We start from the raw sequence: 23,509 nt of genomic DNA on the forward strand, positions 1-23,509 counted from the left end.
GGAAATTATGGCTGAAAATTTTACAAATGTGGTGAAAATTATAAACCCACATATCCAGGCAGTTTAACAAATCATAAAACAGCTACACCAAAGCATATCAATCAATTTGCTTACAACTGGTACTAAAGAGAAAATCTGAAAAACAGCCAGAGGAGAGAACTAAGATGGCAGCATAGGTAAATGCCAGTACTTGCCACCTCCCACAACCACATCAAAATTACAACTAAAATACAGAACAGCCATCATTGAGAATCACCTGAAAGCTAGCAGAATGGAAGTTCTACAGCTGGAGGAGTAAAGAAGAAAGCACACTGAGACTGGTAGGAGGGGCGGAGGCACGGAACAGGCTGGTCCAATACCCACAGGTGCCGTTTTTATAATAAGGAGGGATATCTTAGCTGCAGAGGCCTCCAATGGGGATCAAGGGGTCCCAGCCCCACACCAGACTCCCAGCCCAGGGTTCCAGAGCTAGGAAGAGAAGTCCCATAATTTCAGGCTTTAAAAACCAGTGGGGATTGTGGCTGAGTGACAGTGAGGCTGCTGGAGACCCAGGCAGTTCCTCTTAAAGAGCCTGCACATGAACTTACATAAACTTGCTCCCTCTGAGCTCCCGAGCTGGGGCAACAGCTTGGAGGGATCCAGGGACATAGGGGTAGGAACTGGATTGTCTGGCATCGGAGCGGCTTTCTCTCAGACAGGGACGCTTGTTGGGGTCATTGTTCCTGTGCAGAGACCTCCGCAGCCGTAGAGCTGACTGGCAGCCATATCTGAGTTTCCATCAGCCTGGCTCACTGTGTTCACTCCACCCTGGTGATTCCCTGAGCCCCGCCCCATCCAATTTGAAGCCCCACCCAAGCTGTTTGCAGTGGCTTTTTCATATGAATGCCTTGTCCTGGGTCACACTTTAGACTGCTGAAATTTCTCAAACAAGCAATGGCTGGGGTTAGTGTGACCCATACCTAGCAATAAGAGGTCCAGAACAGCTTGGACTCCCCTGGGCTCTTCTAAGCCCAACACAAGCAGCAGCCATCTGAGGATTGCTCTGCAGCTCCTGCTGGGTGGCCCAGGCAGTGGCTGACTTTGCACCTCTCAGGAAGCCCCAGAGCCAGTGCACTTGGTGGACAGCTTCAGACCATACCATGTTACAACTTTACACATACATGAGTGACACACTCAAGGGGCAGGCTCAGTTGTGAAGCAGCACAGCTGTGAGGTGGCCCTGGGGAGAGGCAGCCCTGATCTGCTCCACCTGCTTCTTTCACTCTGCCCTGCGCTGTGCAGTGCCAACTTGCTCTGTGCCAGTCTACTACACGCTGTTTGCTCTGCTCTGCTCCACTGTGGTCTGGTGAGAAGTTTTTAGTGTTTCATCTCTGGTATTTCAGCTCCAGCCAGGGAAATGCAGTCTTCAGTCTTCAGTGGAAAGGAAAAATGCACTTCGGGGCCAGAGGGGAGCTAGTTTACTAGACAGAAATCTGCATCCCTGGTCCCTGATTGGTTCATGCTCATGCAAATGAGGACTCTAAATTCTCACAGTTTGGTTCAAAAGGCACTGTCCTTACAGAATGGAGCTGCCCTGATTGATTAGTGAAGATGCTGATGGGGGATACCACTGTGAAGCTCCATTTGGCTGGAGAAAGCCTCAATCCTATTGGTTGAAATAGGATTCCAGGAACTCCTTTATAAGGGCTGGCTCAGATGGCAGGAACACAGTGCAGGCAGGCAGATTTCTCTCTGAAGTGTGGTTTGCATGAGAGGCCCCTGTGTAGAAATGGCTGCCAGGCTCTGCTTTTAAATTTGAGATCAGTTAGCCATCAGTAGCCCGTCTGGGTAGGTATCTTCTTTCTCAGGGTCCACGGGTGCATTGCTGTCAGATCTCACGGCCACCTTCTGTTTGACACACTTCACTCACTTATGTCATCTGGCTGCCCCCTGTAAATTTGTCTCAGAATCATCTCAGGAAGTTTTTATTTTATATTTAAACATTTATGCGTGGAACCAGCCTGCTGCAAGTCTGCTCTAGGGCTGGGCTGGGCGACTGTAATGTGCAGTAGGTGAGAATCACACTCTTAAGACATAGCCCTGGCTGTGAACATTCCTTTGTTACAGGATTTACACAGGAACGTGGGCTCTCAAGAGTGGGGACTTGTTTTGGTAACTTCTTTTTTAAATATGTTTTTAGTGATTTCAGAGGGAGGAAGGGAGAGGGAGAAAGAGAGAGAGAAATATCAATGATGAAAATCATTGTTTGGCTGCCTCCTGCACGCCTCCTACTGGAGATATGCCCTGACTGGAAATGAAACCCTGACCTCCTGGTTCATAGGTCGAGGCTCAACACTGGTTGGGTGGTAACTTCTTACTGACGCTGTCCCTGAAATATCTGGTAATAGGTTCTTTAAAGCTGTAACATAAATGAATGTGTTATATTTCAGTATGTGTTTGACCTCTAAAAAGCATATGTACTTAAAAAACACATTTCCCGCTTTAGCCAGTTTTGTGCAGTGGATAGAGCGTCAGCCTGCGGACTGAAGGGTCCCAGGTTCAATTCGTGTCAAGGGCATGTTCCTCAGTTGCAGGCTCCTCCCTGGCCGGGCCCTGGTCAGGGAGTGTACAGAAGGCAACCAATCAATGTGTTTCTCTCACATTGATATTTCTCTTTATCTTTCCCTCTTTGTTTCACATTCTCTAAAAAATCAATGGAAAAATATTCTTGAGTGAGGATTAAAAAATAATAAATAAATAAATAAATAAAGACAGATCGTTAAAAAACAAAACAAAAAACACATTTCCTAATTCAGATGTGTGGGTTTTTAGAGTTTACTTTAATAGGTAACACATTCATGTGGTTTTAATATCAAAATATAAAAGGGAATAGAGTGAAAGTCTCCTTCCCACCTATGTTCTCTATCTGACCAGTACAGCATGCTCCCTCCCATGAAAGTATAAGCGAATGCAAACATACATCCTTATTTTTTCTTTTTACTCAGAAGTTGGCTTATTAAAAAAGTAATGTTCAGCTTTATGCCGTTTTTGCTGTCAATGTATCTTGAAGATCTTATATTAGTAGAGAGCTTCCTCCTCCTTTTTTTTTTATTGTTTTGCAGTTGAAAAATGTTTCATTGTTTGGGCATATTATAATTTATTTGACAAGTACCCCCAGTGAAGGACTTTTGGATTTTTCTAAGCATTTGCTATTTTAAACAAGCTAAAGTTCCTACATTTGTATGTATGTCATTGCACACACATGCATACACACAGTGCAAAATCTATATGATAAATTCTCTAAGTGGAATTGATGCACATGTTATTTTTTGATGTATATTACCAAATTGCCCTCTGTAGGGATTGTAGCATCAGATGTTATTAGTTAAAGCTAATATTGATATTTGTAATACTGTTTTAAAAAGAATATTTGCTCTGTTTTTGTTTTTTTTGCTGAGTTATCTGAATTTTGGTGAGATAATTAAGATTATTCTAGATCATTGGTTTCCACTATGGGCCAAAGACTCAAGGGGTTCCCAGATTTACATGCTAAACGAACATCAACTAGATAAAAATATAATGTCACACATGTGAACTCTATATTTCAAATGTACATAGATGCGATTGTCCTATATAATAAAAGCCTAATATTGCTAAGTGTCTGACTGTTCGACCAATCACTATGGTGCGCACTGACCACCAGGGGGCAGACGCTCTGGTAGGTGAGCTTGCTGCTGGGGTCCGGCAGATCGGGACTGGGCAGGAAGGCCAGACATGCCCTGAAGCCCTCCCACGGTTCCTCCCCAGCTCTGATTGGCCCCAATCAGGACTGGGCAAGATGGTCCAGACACACCCTGGAGCCAACCTCCCTTGGTCCCTCCCCTGCCTCTAAAATATTTCTTCTAATTAATTTCCTTTCAGTGTGCACGAATCCTTGCACCGGGCCTCTAGTATTTAATAAAATGCCAAGTTTTTTCAGTAGTGTCACTGAATTCTTGGCTCAGCTAGTAGCAGCTCGGCATCTTATCAGTGGTTCCCTTGTTTCACATGATCTTGGACCTTGCCAGGATGTCAGCTTTATTCTGTGTCCCATCAGTTTTTTTGTTTTTTTTTTTTTTTTTAGTAGTTTAGACTGGAGGTATGGGAGTACAGAACCAAAAGACTGCATATACTTTTTATAATAAAAATAATCTTTTTCTTATAGATATTCCTTTAAGGACCAGCCTGCCACCACCATTCAGAAATTATAAATATGGTAACCAATTTTTCTTATTTTTTAAAGCATATATTAATATAATGTCACATTAGTTTTACATTGATATTAATTTAAATTTGCTTTTCAAAAATGAATTTATTCTTTGTAAGTAAAAGCCAATATGGATGTTTATTTAGAAATACAGGAATTCTGATAGTGTGTCATTAAAGTACATGTGATTGTGCAGGGAAGTGGCCTGTTTGTGAGGAATAACATGTTGGCAAATTGTGTCTGAAATGAATTTCTTTGCCGGGAAATCAGAAAAGGAGAAATGATTAAAGACTAGGAATAAAAAGAAGATATTTAAGATTTTAAATGCCAATAACTTGAGTGTGTTGTGCAGTAATTTTTATGTTGCAATGATTATTTTTTAAAAATGTTTATTATTGAAAGTATTACAGATGTCCCCTTATTTCCCCCGTTGACCCCCTCCAGACCCCTCCCCCCCCACCCCAGGCCTTCATGTTTCAATTATTGATTTTAAAGTGTAGTAATAAGGCAGTAGTAAGCTGGGTTTCACTGTTTGTTATAAAGATGGTACAGTTGGTTATTAACCTTTAGCATAGTGATACTCACCAAACTGAGACTTCTCTCGAGAATTATGGTGCATCTAATAAATATTTCTGCTAATTGGTATAGACATTTTAAAGTATAAATATTTTATTACCCTAGATAATTTTTTTGGAGTAGCTTTTAATTCTATTCCCATTTGGTAGAGCAACTTCTGACCTAAAATTCTTTGAAATCACAGTCTTCCCCCGTGCGTATGCATTTTAATATCCAGAGACTAATTGTGAGGTCACTGGGGGTAGTCAGGCAGAAGCTGAAGGCACTGAGTGGAAAGTACTTTGATTTATTGGACTTAAAGAATTTACATACTAAATACTGAGTAAGAGAAAGGAATAAAAAGCACAATTAAGTAAATATGAAACTTCTCAGTTCCTGCCTTCATGGCTTTCAAAACATGATGCCTTGAAATAGCACCTGAAGCTTGAATCAGTCTTCAGACGCCATTTCCGTAGAAAAACTGTGCATGGCTTCCCTCTTCTGCATGGTTTGTATCTATATTCAGACTTGTGTTTCGTGTAAGTTATTTTGAGAGATAAGTTTTAGGTAATGAAAGGGTCACAATATCTGGCTGCCAGTCATCATGGTAGGTGTGTATCTTTTACATGATTCTACCTTATTGACATCTTTTTGTCCTAGTATTCCTGCACTATTCAGAGGAATTGGCAGGAAAATGAATATGCTTATCTGTGAGAAATGAAGAGAAGTACTAAGGCTTAGATAGACTTCAAGTGATTCTGTCTGAATTTGGCTCCTCAACAGTCTGCTGCTTTGTGTTCAACGAGGAAGGCCGAAGTGTTACTTTCTCACCAGTCACTGTCCAGGGCTGCTACGTGCCCTGTGGGAACAGAACCCTTTGGGTGTTAGGGAGTGGAAAGGGCACAGAGGCGAATTTCAGTTTTGTTAGTTGCTGTCTCCATGCACTGGGGCAAAGAGCTGGTTCTCGGCCAGGCCAGGCCACAGAGAGTCTGAGGTTTCTCAGAGCCCTTCATTCATTTATAAATGTACTAGAGGCCCAGTGCATGGATTTATGCACGGGTGGGGTCCCTCAGCCTGGCCTATGCACTCTCACAATCTGGGACCCCTCGGGATGTAGCCGTGCTGAAGTGGCAGGCGGCCGGGGAGGAGCCCCAGCCGGGGGCCGGGTACAGCGCCGCTGCTGCTCATCCCGGCCCTGCTGCGCCTGCTGCTGCCGCCCCCTGCCCATCCCACAACCCCTTCCCCCCCGCCGTAGCACTGCCAGGGAGGTGGGAGAGGCTCCCGCCGCCGCAGCTGTGATCGCCAGCTGTGGGCCCAGCTTCTGGCTGAGTGGCACTCCTGCTGTGGGAGCACATTGACCACCAGGGGGCAGTTCCTGCATTGAGAGTCTGCCCCCTAGTAGTCAGCGTGCGTCATAGTGACCCGTTGGGATTGGTCGTTCCGATTGTTCAGTTGTAAAGGTCACTCAAGCTTTTATATATTTATATTTATATATGTATATATATATATATATACACACACACACACACACACACACACACATACACACACACACATACACACACACATACATATACATATATATGTATGTGTATATATATATATATATATATAGAGAGAGAGAGAGAGAGAGAGAGAGAGAGAGAGAGAGAGAGAGTGGGGGGGGGCCCAGTGCACGAAATTCATGCACAGAGGCTGCGGGGGGGTCCCTCAGCCCGGCCTGCAACGACGCCAGCGTCCTGCACGCCCCAGCCGGCCTCTGGCCAGAGGCCTGCCTGCCCATCCTCTCTCCCAGCGCCCCGGCAACTATGGGTGCCACCATCTTTGTGATGGAGTGATGGTCAATTTGCATATTACCCTTTTATTAAATAGGATTCCTCTCATTTAGTTGGCATCTACATGTATTACTTATTTACCTTGACCAGACTGTGTTCCTACAGCACAGGGCATGTTGTTTTATTTTTAAATCCTTGTTGCCCAGGCACATCCATTGTGCAGTGTGGGGCTGCTGATCCTATCCTCTCTAATAAAATGGTAATATGCAAATTAACCATCACTCTGCTACATAGGCCATGCCCACCAGCCAAGCCACGCCCACCAGCCAATCAGGGCAAGTATGCAAATTAACACCAATCCAAGATGGCTACAGCCACAGAGAGCAAGGTTTCCCAGGTAACAGAGAAAGCCAAGCTTTCCATAGCCGTTGCAGGCCTAAGCCTCCACTCAAGCTACAAAGTTTCAATTATAGAAGGTAAATAAATTCAAGCAAATGGCGGCAGAATGGAGCTTGAGAGAGCAGGCCAGGGTTGCCGGCGGCAATAGGGGAAGCAAAGCTTTCCGCACACCCTGGCCGGGCCCACCCGCTTAAGGCTACACAGTTTCAATTGTAGAAGGTGAATTAACTGCCACAGAAATGGCTGACGCCCCAGGCTACAAAGTTTCAATTGTAGAAGGAAAATAAATTCCAGATACCAGGGCCTCCCCTTGGGTTGCCAGGAGGCGTGGCCAGCCTGCAAACCACCACAGGCCCCTCGCTCAGGCCACCCCACACCCCAAGGGAACCCCCACCCTTATCTGTGACACCCTTCAGGGCAAACCAGCTGGCCCCCACCCGTGCACCAGGCCTCTATCCTATCTAATGAAAGAGTAATATACAGATTGATCATCACTGCAACACACAATATAGCTGCCCCCATGTGGTCAAAGATCCTGCCCCCATGTGGACACAAGATGGCCACTACAAGATGGCCAGCAGGAGAGGGCAGTTGGGAGGCACCCGGCCTGCAAGGGAGGGCAGTTGGGAGGGACCAGTCCTGCAAGGGAGGGCAGTTGAGAGGGACCAGGCTTGCAGAGGAGGGAAGTTGGAGGTGATCAACCCTGCAGGAGAGGGCAGTTAGGGGTGACCAGGCCGGCAGAGGAGGGAAGTTGGGGGCAAACAGGCTGGCAGGGGAGCAGTTAAGCATCAACCAGGCTGGCAGCGGAGTGGTTATGGGGTGATCAGGCTGGCAGGCAGAAGCCGTTAGGGGCAATCAGAAAGGCAGGCAGGCAAGCAGTTGGGAGCCAGCAGTCCTGGATTGTGAGAGGGATGTCCGACTGCCCGTTTAGGCCCGATCCCACCAGGATCGGGCCTAAACGGGCAGTCGGACATCCCTCCAGGAGTCCCAGATTGGAGAGGGTACAGGCTGGGCTGAGGGACAACCCCCTGCCGTGCACGAATTTCGTGCACCGGGCTTCTAGTTTGTTTTATAAGGCTGCATGAGATTAAACAGTGCACATGCGAACACATTAAATACTCCACAAATATAAAACATTTTTATTTTTATGAGGTTACTTTCCTCAAGGAATTTGCATTAAGAAAGCAATACCCATAGATATTGCTTCTGAAGCTTTTTTTAAAAGAAGTAAAAACAAGTACAAGATCATTGAGCAAAGGCAGGGACATTAATGCACCTTTTGCTAGCTCGTCATTCTTTTTTCTATCTCTTTCAAGTCTTACCAGTTTCTGTTGGAGAGAAAAATCTGGTGAAAATTTCCGTTCAAAGCATTTATTTTCTGCTAAAAAACGTGGCCTTTTTATTGTGTGTTGCAGGACTTATTAGAACAAAGATATTTCTAATTTAGTGGCTCATTACAAAATATACAGAACATGATTAATATTTGGTGAGGTCAAACTCCAGTTTTGCAGGTTGATTGTAACAGACGTTAAGCAAGGTCCTTTTACTAATACAAACCAGTATTGGGTTCCCTAACTTGCCTCTAGTAATAAACTGATATCTATCTATATTGAGAAAAGGAATGTAGAAGGTAACTCAATAACAGATGATCCAAAAGCCACATTTGTTTATTTTCTTTTGTAACCTTGTGAGTTAATTTTTAGCAGTTGTGGCATATTTACATTTCTAATGTTCATATTTTACTTAGATTAGATTTCTTTTTATTTCTTAACAATACATAGGATTAGGTTGACTTTGCATTAAGAATTGCAATAGATAATTGAAATTTGACTACTTAAAATAATAGATAATTCAGAGTGCTAGTTCTTAACTGGATAGGTTAAGAACTCCTATTCTCTTATATTATTAGAACAGTTAAAGCAGGGTCTGTTTATTTATCAGATATATTTTTATTAATTTCAGAGATGAAGAGAGAGAGAGAAACATTAATGATTAGAGAATCATTGATCGACTGCCTCCTGCATGCCCCACACTGGGGATCGAGCACGTGCATCCCGGCCAGGATCGATGCCCTGACCGGGAATCGAGCAATGACCTCCTGGTTCATAGGTCAATGCTCAGCCACTGAGCCACGCCGGCCGGGCTCAGGATCTGTTTTTTTAAATAGATCCTGTTATTTCATCTCACTGTTGGGATTCCTCATTGAATCAAACAGTGTGATGGATAGAAATGAATTTCAGTTTAAGGTTAAGAGTTTATTCAGGTATAATAACACATACATGTAATCATAATACATTAATTAAATGTTTAAGTAAAACTGAGTGAAAATTGGAAAATATCTTAATTTAAACCCGTGGGATGCTATGCCTATTATATGATTAAGAGCTGGTTGCCGGCAGTCAGAATTACACCCAGTGTGGAGAAATTTCTTATTGGGAAAGTACAGTGCAGCCTCACTGTAGGGTGAACAGATGGAACGAAAAGGGCCTGAATAAAGCAGGGAGACGGTGGAAGCCTGTGCAGTGGGTGAGAACCGGGTGGCAGGTATCGGTACTCCCTGTGCATGAGCAGCGTGGTTCGGGTTTCCCGTGATCTGCGATGGTATTTGAGTCCTTGGTGTGGTAATGACTTGTCACTGTGATCGTTTTACCTCCTGTCACTGGATCTATTCTGAGTGATTAGTGAATATTTTGGAACTGTTTTTGATAATGTCTATCTTAATTTAAGACACTTTTTTTTATACTGTTTGCTAATCTTAGCATTTAGCAACTTCAAAGACCAGGGTAAAGTGATACGGTTCACTTGTCTTCTGTTCTGAGGGACATGTGCGGAGTTGACTTCAGGTTATGACACACGCACAGCTGTGTGTGTCAAAGACCGAGGCTTTAAAATGTCTTTGTACAGTAATCTTTAATTTTAATGATATGCAAAAGTAATTTTTCTTTTACTGTATAGTAGATTTTTAAGAGAACCTGGTCATGAAGTAAGGACTTAAATATTTTAATGTCATAGCTGCCTTCCCCTCATCTCTCTTTAATAATTAGAAATGAAGTTTTAGAATAATCTTTGTAAAAAGATAATTTGCTTTTTTTTCAGATAAATTGAAGATTATTCATCAAGCACATAAATCAAAGGTACAGTATGTGGTACATAGCAAGTAATCAGTGTTGGTTGACTTAGTGAATAAATGAATGAAGACATGAACTTCTAAAATATTTTCATCACAATAGCGTTTTTTATTCTGTAAAAACCCCTACTACAGCTCTACTCTTCCTTAAAGAAAAAAAAAAATCTAAGTCATATTCCTGTTCATAGTAGATCCTTTAAAATGTGTTAATTTTTTTGTCCTGGCCAGTTTGGCTCAGTGAACAGAGTGTCGGCCCATGGACTGAAGGGTCCCGGGTTCGATTCTGGTTAAAGGCACATACCTCGGTTTCAGGCTCTATCCCCAGCCCTGGTCAGGGTGTGTGTGAGAGGCAACCGGTCAGTGTGTCTCTCTCACATCGATGTTTCTCTCTCTGTCTCTTCCCCTCCTTTCCTCTCTCTCTCTCTCTCTCTCTCTCTCTCTCTTCTTTATTGTCTAAAGTTTTACATATGTCTCCTTTTTCCTCAATTGACCCCCCGCCAAGCCATTCCCACCCCAGGCAAGCCCCCACCGCCCCAGTGTCTGTGTCCATTGGTTATGCTAATATGCATGCATACAAGTCCTTTGGTTGCTCTCTAACCTCCTCCCCCTTCCATTTGTCTCTGGATTGATCTATTCTTGTGCATCTAATTATGTTGACCATTATATTCTACATATGAGTGAGATCATGTGATATTTATCTTTCTCCGACTGGCTTATTTCACTAAGCATAATGTTCTCCAGTTCCATCCATGCTGTTGCAAATGTTAAAAGTTCCTTTTTTTTTTTTTTTATAGCGACATAGTATTCCATTGTGTAGATGTACCACAGTTTTTTAATCCACTCATCTGCTGAAGGGCACTTAGGCTGTTTCCAAATCTTAGCTATTGTAAATTGTGCTGCTATGAACATAGGGGCGCATATATCCTTTCTGACTGGTTTCTTGGGATATAGTCCTAGAAGTGGGATTACTGGGTCAAATGGCAGTTCCATTTTTAACTTTTTGAGGAAACTCCATACTGTCTTCCACAATAGCTGTACCAATGGCTGCATTCCCACCAGCAGTGAAGGAGGGTTCCTTTTTCTCTGCATCCTCTCCAGCACTTGTCATTTGTTGATTTGTTGATGATAGCCATTCTGACAGGTGTGAGATGGGACCTCATTGTTGTTTTGATTTACATTTCTCGGATGATTAGTGACTTTGAGCATGTTTTCATATGTCTCTCGGCCTTCTGTATGTCCTCTTTCAAAAGTGTCTATTTACATCCTTTGACCATTATTTGATTGGATCGTTTACCTTCCTTTCGTTAAGTTGTATGAGTTCTTTGTAAATTTTTGAGATTAAGCCCTTATCGAAAATATCATTGGCAAATATGTTCTCCCATGCAGTGGGCTTTCTTGTTTTTTGTTGATGGTTTCTTTTGCTGTGCAGAAGCTTTTTATTTTGAGGTAGTCCCATTTGTTTATTTTCTCCTTAGTCTCTATTGCCCTAGGAGCTGTGTCTGTAAAGGTATTGCTCTGACATATGTCTGCTATTTTGTTGCCTATGGCATCTTGCAGGATTTTTATGGTTTCCCGTCTTACATTCAAGTCCTTTAGCCATTTTGAGTTTGTTTTTGTGTATGGTATAAGTTTCATTTTTTTTTTTTTGCATGTATCTGTCCAAATTTCCCAGCACCATTTATTAAAGAGACTGTTTTGACTCCATTGTATGCTCTTGCCTCCTTTGTCAAATATTAATTGAGCATAATGGCTTGGGTCAATTTCTGGGTTCTCTGTTCTGTTCCATTGGTATATATGTCTGTTCTTGTGCCAGTACCAGGCAGTTTTGAGAAGTGTGGCTTGGTAATATAGCTTGATATCTGGTATTGTGATCCCTCCAACTTTGTTCTTCTTTCTCAGGATTGCTGAAGCTATTTGGGGCCTTTTTTTATTCCAGATAAATTTTTGGAGAGTTTGTTCTAGATCTTTGAAATATGCCATTGGTATTTTAATGGGGATTGCATTGAATCTGTAGATTCTTTTGGGTAGTATGGACATTTTAATGATGTTGATTCTACCAATCCATGAACATGGTGTGTTCTTCCATTTGTTTATGTCTTCCTCTATTTCTTTTTTCAATGTCCTGAAGTTTTTCTAGTACAGTTCTTTTACGTCCTAGTTAAGTTTATTCCAAAGTATTTTAATTTTTTTGGTGCAATGGTAAATGGGATTGTTTTTTTTGTTTCTCTTTCTGTGAGTTCATTATTGGTGTATAAAAAAGCCATAGATTTCTGGCTGTTAATTATGTATCCTGCTACATTGCCAAATTCCTTTATTAGGTCTAGTAGTTTTTTCATGGAGTCTTTGGGATTTCCTATGTATAGTATCATGTCATCTTCGAACAAGGAGAGTTTTACTTCTTCTTTTCCAATTTGGATGCCTTTTATTTCTTCTTCTTGTCTGATCGCTATGGCTAGCACTTCCAATACTATATCGAACAGGAGTGGTGATAATGGGCATCCTTGTCTTGTTTCTGTTCTTATGGGAAATTACTTTAGTTTTTGCCCATTGAGTATGATGTTGGCTGTAGGTTTGTCCTATAAGGCTGTTATTATGTTGAGGTGTGATCCCTCTATTCCCACTTTGCTGAGAGTTTTTATCAAGAAAGGGTGTTGGATTTGGTCAAATGCTTTTTCTGCATCAATTGATATGATTATGTGATTTTTGTTTCTCAGTTTATGTGATGTATCACATTTATTGATTTGCAGATATAGTACCATCCTTGCATCCCTGGAATAAATCCCATTTGGTCATGGTGTATGATCTTTCTAATGTAATGCTGAATCTGATTTGCTAGAATTTTGTTGAGGGTTTTAGCATCTATGTTCATCAAGGATATTGGCCTGTAGTTCTCTTTTTTTGTGGTGTCTTTATCTGGTTTTGGGATTAGGGTAATGCTGGCTTCATAGAAAGAGCTTGAAAGTGTGCCTTCCTCTTGAATTTTTTTGGAATAGTCTGAGGAGGATAGGTTTAGTTCTTCTTTGAATGCTTGGTAGAACTCCCCTGTAAAGCCATCTGGACCAGGGCTTTTGTTTGCTGGAAGATTTTTTATCGCTGCTTCAATTTCTTCGGTAGTTATTGGCCTATTCAGGTTTTTTGATTCTTGATTGAGTTTTGGGAGCTTGTATTTTTCTAAGAATATGTCCATTTCATTTAGGTTGTCCATTTTGTTGGAATAGAGTTGTTCATAGTATTTTTTCATAATCGTTTGTATTTCTGTGGGATCGGTTGTTACTTTACCTCTTTCATTTCTGATTTTGTTTATTTGGATCCTCTCTCTTTGCTTCTTGGTGAGCCAGGCTAGAGGTTCATCAATCTTTTTTATCCTTTCAAAGAATCAGCTCTTGGTATTATTGCTCTTTTGTATTGTTTGTGTTTTGTTTAGTTTTTTTTTGTCTCTATGTCGTTTATCTCCACTCTGATCTTTATTATTTCCTTCCTTCTGCTTAACACTGGGCTTTTCTTGTTGCTCTCTTTCTAAATCTTTGAGCTGTAGGGTTAGATAATTTATTACCATTGTTTCTTGTTTTTTGAGATATGCCTGTAGAGCTTTGAACTTCCCTCTTAAGACTGCTTTCACTCTGTCCCGATTGTTGTGTTTTCATTGTCGTTTGTTGCCATGATGCTTTTTATTTCTTCTTTGATCTCTTTGGTAACCCAGTCATTGTTTAGTAGCATTCTGTTTAGCCTCCAGGTGTTTGATTTTTATTGTAGTTGATTTCTAGTTTTATGCCATTGTGATCTGAGAAGATGCTTGATATGATTTCTATCTTATTGAATTTGAAGAGACTTTGCCTGTGAACCAATATGTGGTCTATGTGCACTTGAGAAGAATGTATATTCTGTAGCTTTGGGGTGAAATGTTCTGTAGATGTCAATTCCATCTGATCTGTGAGTCATTTAGGATTGATGTTTCTTTGCTGATTTTTTGTTTAGAGGATTTGTTTAGTGGTGTTAGTGGGGTATTAAAGTCCCCCTACTATGATTGTATTGCTGTAAATCTCTCCCTTGATATCCTCCAGAAGTTTTTTTATGTATTTGGGTGCTCCTGTATTGGGTGCATATATGTTTACCAGAGTTATATCTTCTTGTTAAATTGCTCCCTTTAGTATTATGAAGTAGCCTTCCTTATCTCTTGTTATGGCCTTCACTTTGAGGTCTAATTTGTCGGATATAAGTATTGCTACCCCAGCTTTTTTTTCATTTCCATTTGCCTGAAAACCTTTTTCCATCCCTTCACCATCAGTCTGTGTGAGTCCTTTGGTCTGAGGTGGGTTTTCTGTAGACAACAGATATATGGGTCATGTTTTCTTATCCACTCAGCTGCCGTATGTCTTTTGATTGGGGCATTTAACCCATTTATATTTGAAGTTATTATTGATAGGTACTTGTTTGTAGCCATTTTTATTCTTTATGCCTGTGTTCCTTCTTCCCTTCATATTTCTTCTTTTTATAGCAGATCCTTTAGCATTTGTTGCATTGCTGGTTTGGTGGTAATAAACTCCCTTAATCCTTTTTTGTCCGTGAAGCTCCTGATTTCACCCTCAGTTTTGATTAATAGCCTTGCTGGGTACAGTATTCTTGGATTCAGACCTTTCCTTTGCATGACTTTGTATATTTCATTCCATTCCCTTCTGGCCTGATGTGTTTCTGCTGAGAAATCAGTCGCTCGTCTGATGGGGGATCTTTTGTAGGTAACTTTCTGTCTCTCTCTGGCAGCCTTTAAGATTCTTACTTTGTCGTTGGTATTTGCCGATTTAATTATAATGTGTCTTGGTGTTGGTATTTTGGGGTTCATCTTGTTTGGGACTCTGTGAGCTTCTTGGATTTGTGTGAGTTTTTTCTTCCCTATATCAGGGAAGTTTTCTGTTATTATTTCTTCAAACAGGTTTTCTATTCCTTGCTCAGTTTCCTCTCCTACTGGCACCCCTATTATGTGGATGTTGTTTTGTTTCATGTTGTCCCAAAGTTCCCTTAGGCTCTCCTCCTGTTTTTTAAGTTTTTTTCTAGAAGTTGCTCTGCGTGGGTATTTTTTCCTACCTTGTCTTCTAGCTCACTGATGCAATCCCCCACTTCTTCTAATCTACTGTTAATGCTTTCTATTGAGGTTTTTTTTTTTTTTTGCAGCGATGTCATTTTTCATTTCTTCTTGGTTCTTCTTCATTTCCTTTTGTTTCTTACACATGTTGTTGAATTTGTCTTCCATCCTTTCCAGTGACCTTATGACCATTGCTCTGAATTCTTTATCTGACATATTGCTTGCCTCCATTTCATTTACTTCCTTTTCTGGTGATTCCTCCTTTTCTTTCATATGTGGGCTGTTTCTTTGTCTCTCCATGATCACTCCTCTCTGGATGTCTGGTTATGTAGCTCTCTCTCTCCTGCATTGACTTTCCCTAGGCCAGTGGTCGGCAAACCACGGCTCATGGAGCCACATGCGGCTCTTTGGCCCCTTGAGTGTGGCTCTTCCACAAAATACCACGGCCTGGGCGAGTCTATTTTGAAGAAGTGGCATTAGAAGAAGTTTAAGTTTAAAAAATTTGGCTCTCAAAAGAAATTTCAATCGTTGTACTGTTGATATTTGGCTCTGTTGACTAATGAGTTTGCCAACCACTGCCCTAGGCGGTATCTGACCTGTGTTTAATTCGCCAATTCTGCGTGGATATTAATTGATTCAGCTGTTCCTTCTCTCTGCTCTGTGAGAAGGTGCAGGGCTCATCCGTGTATTCACGCTGCTTTGTCTCCTTCTGGACAGACTTTCTAGGTGCCCGCGATAGACTCTGGACAGACTCTAGAGGCTGGAGTCTTGGTGTTCTTAGGTTTGCAGCTGAGGCAGCTCATCCCTGGGGGTTGTGTTTGTAGGGTCCCGGGAGGTATCCGAGGTCCCCGATTGAAGGTAAGGCTGACTTCAGATCACCACCACTCTCCCTTCAATATGGCATGGTCTCCGTGGCAGAGCTGGCCGCTCCGGGAGAGATTTCAGCAGCAGGAGAGGCTGCCTGGCCAGGGGAGCTCTGTCCGGAAGTCCCCAACAATTCTTGGAATATAACTGTCCCTCCCTCACAAATACAGACACTCCCCGCTCATCCACGCACTCTCCTTTTGTTCTTTCACTCACACACTATCTTGCAGCTTGCTGTCCTTTCGGCAGCCATCTTGTATCTCTCCTTTCCACTCTCTTTAAAAAAATCAATCGAGAAATATCATCAGGTAGGATTAACAAAAAAATTTAAAAATTAAATGTGTTATTAAAAACACGATACATGTTATATATCAAGCACATATTTAACAGAAAATAAGCATAAAACTTCGTAAATTTGGGTTACATATAAAGGAAGCCAATTATTATCTGGCAAGTCAACCTCCTTCATTTTCTTAATCCTGTTAAGGGAAGAAAGGAGCCCAAAGAAGGTAAAAATGATCTGCTTTTTCTTTTTTTTTTTTTAAAATATATTTTATTGATCTTGTACAGAGAGGAAGAGAGAGGAATAGAGAGCTAGAAACATCGACGAGAGAGAAACATCGATCAGCTGCCTCCTGCACACCCCCCACTGGGGATGTGCCCGCAACCAAGGCACATGCCCTTGACCGGAATCGAACCTGGGACCCCCCAGTCCGCAGGCTGACGCTCTATCCACTGAGCCAAACCGGTTTTGGCTGATCTGCTTTTTCTGACTTGGCTCTCACTGTGTAAGCGAGGGCCCAGGACTTGGCTCTGGGAGCAGATCTGTAATCCTAACGTTGTCTTACCTGCCCCGCAGAGAACTGCTTGTTTATGTGTTTATTGTGTGTTTCATTACTTTTTTAGAGTAATTTTTTTATGAAGCCACAATCAAAGGTTTGCTTCTTACAGCACAGACTAGCGTCCTCCTTTTTCTTGAATCTCAATGACCCTTGTATTGACTCATAACTATAACTACCTTACTCTGTTATACAAACTAGTCAAGGACCAGGGAGCGTATCTGCTTCTTCATAGCTCCAGTACCTAGCACAGTGTCTCATTCTGAGGCATGTTTCCATTGCAGTTTTTGAATGAAGTAATTATTTATAAGTTCACTTCATTTCATTCCCTTCTCTGATCGTAGATGCCCTTCATAAATTTAGTCAGATTTCAAATAAATGTATAGCATAGATTATAAAGAAAATAGCATGAGGGTATGTATATTGTATATTGATTATGAATTAGTAACATTTTTCCCCCTCTAGTTTAACGTGGATTCGTGTACTGGTGGGGTCCCTCGGCCTGGCCTGTGCCCTCTCGCAGTCCGGGACCCCTCGGGATGTTGGACTGCCAGTTTCAACCCAATATCCACAGGCCAGGCTGAGGGACCTCACTGGTGCACAAATACATGCATCGGGCCTCTAGTATGCATATAAGATCTTTGGTTAATCTCTTCCTGCCCTCCCCCCATCCTCCTTCCCTCTGAGATTCATCAGTCTGTTTCATGTTTACATGCCTGTGCGTTGAGCGTCTACCCCCTGGTGGTCAGCACATCATAGCTACCATCAAACGATCGGACAGTCAGATGGTCATTTAGGCTTTTATATATATAGATGTGAGAGATCTTTAATTAGAAAACTTCGAAATGCTAGTGAGGATCTTTAGTTGTCCAGACTCATTGAACTGAACTCCTCTGAAGATATGTGCATTTTATTTATGTGAAATTCTACCTTGATTTAATAAGAAAAATATATATTTGAAGAGGGATCCAAAATAAGATTTAAGTAGAAATGCTTAGCCGAAACCGGTTTGGCTCAATGGATAGAGCATCGGTCTGCGGACTGAAAGGTCCCAGGTTCGATTCCGGTCAAGGGCATGTACATTGGCTGCGGGCACATCCCTGGTAGGGGGTGTGCAGGAGGCAGCTGGTCGATGATTCTCTCTCATTGATGTTTCTAGCTCTCTATCCCTCTCCCTTCCTCTCTGTAAAAAATCAATAAAATATATTTTTTAAAAAAGAAGAAATGCTTAGAATATTTTGGAGGGGAAGGTACAGCATGAAGATGTAAGGTCTTTCTTTATTAATTTACAAGTTTAATGCCACTCCAACAAAAACACTAACAAGAGTTTTTAAGAAACATGATCATATGAATAAGTCCAACATAGTTTTATGATTATAAAACTAATATGCAAAATATAAATGATGAATAATGGTCAGGAAAATGAGAGAAATGAGAGTGACTGGCCTTAGCATTAATTAGACATATTATAAAACTATAGTAATTAAAACAGTGTGGTACCATTGCATGAACTGTGAGTTCAACAGCATAGAATTAAAAGTCTAAATATAGACCCAAATATATGTAGGAATTTTAATTTATAGTAAATACAGCATTTCAAATATGTGGAGGATTTAATAAGCGTTATTGGGACAACCGTGTAGACATCTAGAAAACAGTTACGTTGAATCCATAGCCTTTTCTTTATTGGATTAGTGACTTAAATGTGAAAGTGAAACTTATCCGTGGGGTAGAGATGAAACAGATTGGACATTAGTGGGTAATTTGTTCAAGCTGGGTGATGGGTACATGGAGGGTTCACTGTACTATTCTCTACATTGTATGTTTGAAATTCTTCATAATTAAAAGTTTAAAGAATGAAATTAATAAAAGTACTTGAAGAAAACATGGAATTTTAAAAGTAATCTAAAGGTAAAGGTCTTTCTAAGTATGATACTATAAAAGATTGATACATTTTATTTTATTTATTTTTTATTTTTTTGTTAGTCCTCACCCGAGGATATTTTCCCATTGATTTTTAGAGAGTGTGGAAGGAGCGGGAAGAGACATAGAGAGAGAAACATTGATGTGAGAGAGACACATCGATTGGTTGCCTCCAGCATGCGCCCCAACCAGGGCCAGGGATCGAGCCTGCAACCGAGTTATGTGCCCTTGGCCAGAATCAAACCCAGGACTTTTCAGTCCATGGGTTGACACTCTGTCCACTGCGCCAAATTGGTTAGTGCTCATTAATTATTTTTTCATAATTCAGCATTCTACTTGAAAATGCTCTAAGAAAAATCAAAGAACAAATGAAAACTGGAGAACATTTTCTAACTGATAGAAAAGGCCTTATTTTCTTAGTAAATAATGATATTCTGTGATTCTATTAAAAAAATTATCCTACAAGTTCATTAAAAAGCAGAAAATATTCACAGCTTTACCCATAATAAAATAAATACAAATTAAGACTATTCTTAATCTATACCTATTAAGTTGGCAAAGGTCAGATGGTTTGGATAATACATGTCAGCAAAGATGTGGGACATAGGTATTCTCAGCAATGGATAGTGTTAATGTAAGTTGGTACCACTTCTCTGGAGAGTTACTTGCAAATTAAAATTCGTTAAAATGCAACTTTTCAAAATAAAAATTGCAAGTACTCTCTGACCCAACAATTCTACTTCTAGGAATTTATCTTTCCTATAAAACTTGTACATATGCAAAATGATACATGTACAGGATACTTGTTGCAGGTTTGTTTATGATAACAAGAGATTGGAAACTACCTGCATGCCATCAATAGGGACTCTGTGTGTGTATGTGTGTTTGTGTCCCTTCAATGGAATATGCTGCAGCCTTGATAAATTATGAGGCAGCTCTTACACTGATTTTGAAAAGTTTTAAGCTGTATTTTAGGAGAAAAAAAGTAACATGTGAGAACACAGTTTCCATGCACATCTCTGCCTGCATGTACACGCCAGGGACAGTCTCTGGGAGGTCACACAGGAATTGGTACTGGTTCTGTGGAGAACTACATAGCTGCTGGGTAGGGGTTAGGAGGAGACTGGCTTCACTCTCTCCATATATACTTAGAGACTTTTGTATCATGAGTATGACGTATTCTAAAATGATATTTTTAATAAAGATTTTTTTTTCCTTATAGTCTATGTGCTCTGGAGGTTGAGCCCCTGTGCTCTCTAGTGAGTGAAGGTGTGCCCCGTGGAGCATGGCTGCTGGGCCTGCTCTTTCGGCTGCTGAGAGGCCTTCCTGTTGATGCTCCCTCTCAGCCGCACTCTAGAAATAGAAAATGTTGCTACACAGCTGTGTGCTAGTTGACAAGTTGTACTGTGTGCCCAGCTAGTGGTCACCTCTATGTGCTCTTTAGTGGCACATATCAACTCAAAATTTTCTCCGATATTTATAATCTTTAACTGGATTTGTAAATATTGCAGAGCAGATTCATCTACTCCCACCCCAAATCACATAGAGAAAAGTGACAGTTAATATGACATGGGAGCAAGTATTTATTAGCTAGGGCGAGGTTTTAGCTATGTGGATTTTGTTTACCTCGGAAGTCAGACTGATCAGATACAGGCCTAGAGTACTCTGGGTCAGCCATGTACTCTGGGCCTGTATCTTTTTCTTTTTTCTGTTGATAATATTACGGGTGTCTCCCAATACCCCCCTTCCCTTCCCTCTTCCCAGCCCCAACTCACCCCCAGGTCTTTACCATCCTGCTCTGGGCCTGTATCTTAACCTCTCTGATTTGTCCTGGAATATTGTGAGGATGAGATGGTGATGATGATGTTGGTGAGGATGATGATGGTGATGATGGTGGTGGTGGTGGTGATGATGATGATGTTATGAGATGGTGATGATGATGGTGGTGGTGGTGGGATAAGACGGTGGTGATGATGATGGTGTGGTGGGCTAAGATGGTTGTGATGATGATGAGGAGATGGTGATGATGATGATGATGATATGAGATGGTGATGATGATGATATGAGAGGATGATGATGATATGAGATGGTGATGATGATGGTGGTGGTAGTGGGATAAGATGGTGGTGATGATGATGATGATGGTGGTGATGATGATGGTGGGCTAAGATGGTTGTGATGATGATGATGAGACGGCGATGATGATATGAGAGGATGATGATGATATGAGATGGTGGTGATGATGGTGGTGTGGCAGTGGCAGCAAGAGAACAGTTAACAGCTAACGGAGAGTTCTTGCTATGCGGCTGACACTGTGTTGAGTGTTTTATATGCTTCATCTCATTTCATCCTCACCACAAAGTAATAGAGAAGATGTGTCCTTTCCCCCTTTTGTTCATATGAGGAAACCGAGTCTAAGAGAGGCTGTGTAGTTTGTTGAGAGCACACAGCTGGACATTGGTGGAGCTCTGAAGCAGTGTGCTGTAGCACTGTCTCCCTAGTGCTTTCCACAGTGTGCGCACTTAGTAGGTGCTTACTGTCCATTCACTTCTCTCCTTACAGTAGTGGGAGTAGAATGTGCCTCGGGTTATTGCTGTGTCCTGACGTAACAATTCTGTGTCTTTGAGAAATCTCACCACATAGGAAGCACAGAAGTACTGCTAAAATGCAGATTTTCCTTCTTTCTAGACAAATGAACTTGTGCTGAGTTTGGAAGATGATGACACACTCATGTTGAAAGAAGACCACACTCTGAAAGCAGCTGGAATCGGTGAGAAAGAGTGCGTGTGGTGCCAGCAGGAGTCCCAGCCTGCATGGAGGCTCCGGCTGATTATACTTGGATAACTCACTGCAAAGTAAAGGCTACTCTTGGTGCCCTGAGCGCCGCCTGATAATTATTCAGAGGAGGATGAGAAGAATGTACATTCAGATCATTTCACTGAGGGCAGTAGTTATCTGCTCTCCAAATGTTCCGAATGCAAATAGTTCTTTTCGGAAGGTATGCTCAGAATTCTGCTGAGGGTTATTTTAAATGATTGGCAGGTTATTGTTCAATAACCTGCTTATTCTTATCAGCCTCATTTGAACCGAGGGTTTGAGAGAAGTGGACCTGGTAGAAACTAATGTGGAATAAGGAAGGGTGATGTTTGTAGAACATGCAGCGTGGTTTCCATAGTTGTCCAGATCACTCCGGGCCGACCAAGTCACGGAATCTCAAATAGGAGCCTAGTGAGTACAGTTGAAAAATGGCCCGATTTAGCCTTTCAACCTGGAAAAGGCATGCAGTTCTAGTTTAAATAAATGCTGTTACATATTTTGTGACCATTAGATGTCACTCTAATTCTACTTATATGTGCATCTAAAGATTATCTGGCAGCAGGAGTGAAGATTTTGGGAGAGCTTTGAGCAGTTGAAGCCTTTATGCCTCTGACACCTTTGTGGTCGGTGACTAATGAAACGGCACAAGTCACCCTCTATAGCTGCTACATGCACTGCTGAGGAGCACTGTCAGGGAGGCCCATGTTAGGAAGCCTTCCGTGTTTTGTTTTGTCACTTTAGTCACAAATGTCAGGAATTTACTTTTGATTGTGTAGCTAAAGTAAGTTCCTGACATATCTTCTAATTTAAATAGGATTTTTAAATAACATGTTATGAAATATTACACTTGATTTCTATGTTTGTCCATACTATTTGCTAGATTAGTGTCTTTTCATATTATGATTGACCATATACATAAGATTTATTGTTATTATTTGAAAAAAACTTTTTATTTTGGCATATATTTCTTCAAGTGCTGTTGTATTATTATAGCAGGTGGCACCTGTGTTATTGAGGCACATGGCCCCTAGCATAACGCTATAATGAATTATAACCAACTGATATTGATGCAGGAATTGACAGATCTATGGAAAAGAATAGACAATCTAAACATAAACTAAAAAAAAGTAAGGTGTCACAATTTGATCAATTTTTGACATCTCAAATAAGTGAGGAAAGAATGAATTAACCAGAAAATGATGTTGGGCTCATTGCCAAAGCATTTGGGGAATTACAATTAAAATTTTAATCTCAGTCTTTATTCCAAAATAAATTCTAGGTGGATTAAGTGTTATAATGTAAAATTAAAAAAACAAACAAAATGTAGCTCAATAGTTTTATAATCTTGGGGAAGAGAAGAGCTCTAAGCATGACCACAAGCACTAAAAACAATGCAAACAGAGTTAACGTGTGGAAGCCCCTTTCACGTCCCGAGTGATTCAGGGTTCCGGTTCAGGGTTCCAGTTCTGGAGAAGGCCGCACACAAATGAAAAGAGACTTAGAAAACATTTAATTTGGGAAATGGGGGCCAGGCGGTAGTCCAACTCTAGTGGGAGAACTACTCCTCGCTCTGGCTTTTCCATCCCTTTTATTAAGATTAAAATTATAGGATACACCCATATCCCCTGGGCAGGAAACTCCAATAAAAGCCAATCCGTGAATTTAGGACTAACAGGTGGGGGCTTCTTCAACTACCAATATCTAATAATTAGCTCTGACCCTTTAGAGCAATTAAGGTTGATCAGCCCTCCGAATTCCCTGTCCACAGCTCTCTATTATTAAAACAACTAGAGGCCCGGTGCATGAAATTCGTGCACGGAGGGGGGTTGTCCCTCAGCCCAGCCTGTACCCTCGCCAATATGGGATCCCTCAAGGGATGTCCGACTGCCCGTTTAGGCCCGATCCCAC

At 41.4% G+C, this 23,509-nt stretch overlaps 1 protein-coding gene across 4 annotated transcripts in view; it reads left to right on the top strand.

Annotated features, from left to right (window-relative positions):
• The window catches only part of C11H2orf76 (chromosome 11 C2orf76 homolog), a 72,659-nt gene that overhangs the window by 40,653 nt on the left and 8,497 nt on the right, over positions 1-23,509 (top strand). For all 4 annotated transcript variants that reach the window (XM_054723355.1, XM_054723354.1, XM_054723356.1 and 1 more), the window contains 3 exons: positions 4,184-4,234; positions 10,051-10,088; positions 21,473-21,554. In XM_054723355.1, coding sequence (XP_054579330.1) covers positions 4,184-4,234; positions 10,051-10,088; positions 21,473-21,554 — 171 coding nt within the window. The remainder of the gene's footprint in view (positions 1-4,183; positions 4,235-10,050; positions 10,089-21,472; positions 21,555-23,509) is intronic.

Source organism: Eptesicus fuscus, chromosome 11 (assembly GCF_027574615.1).
Source record: "Eptesicus fuscus isolate TK198812 chromosome 11, DD_ASM_mEF_20220401, whole genome shotgun sequence".
NCBI classification, from domain to species: Eukaryota; Metazoa; Chordata; class Mammalia; order Chiroptera; family Vespertilionidae; genus Eptesicus; species Eptesicus fuscus.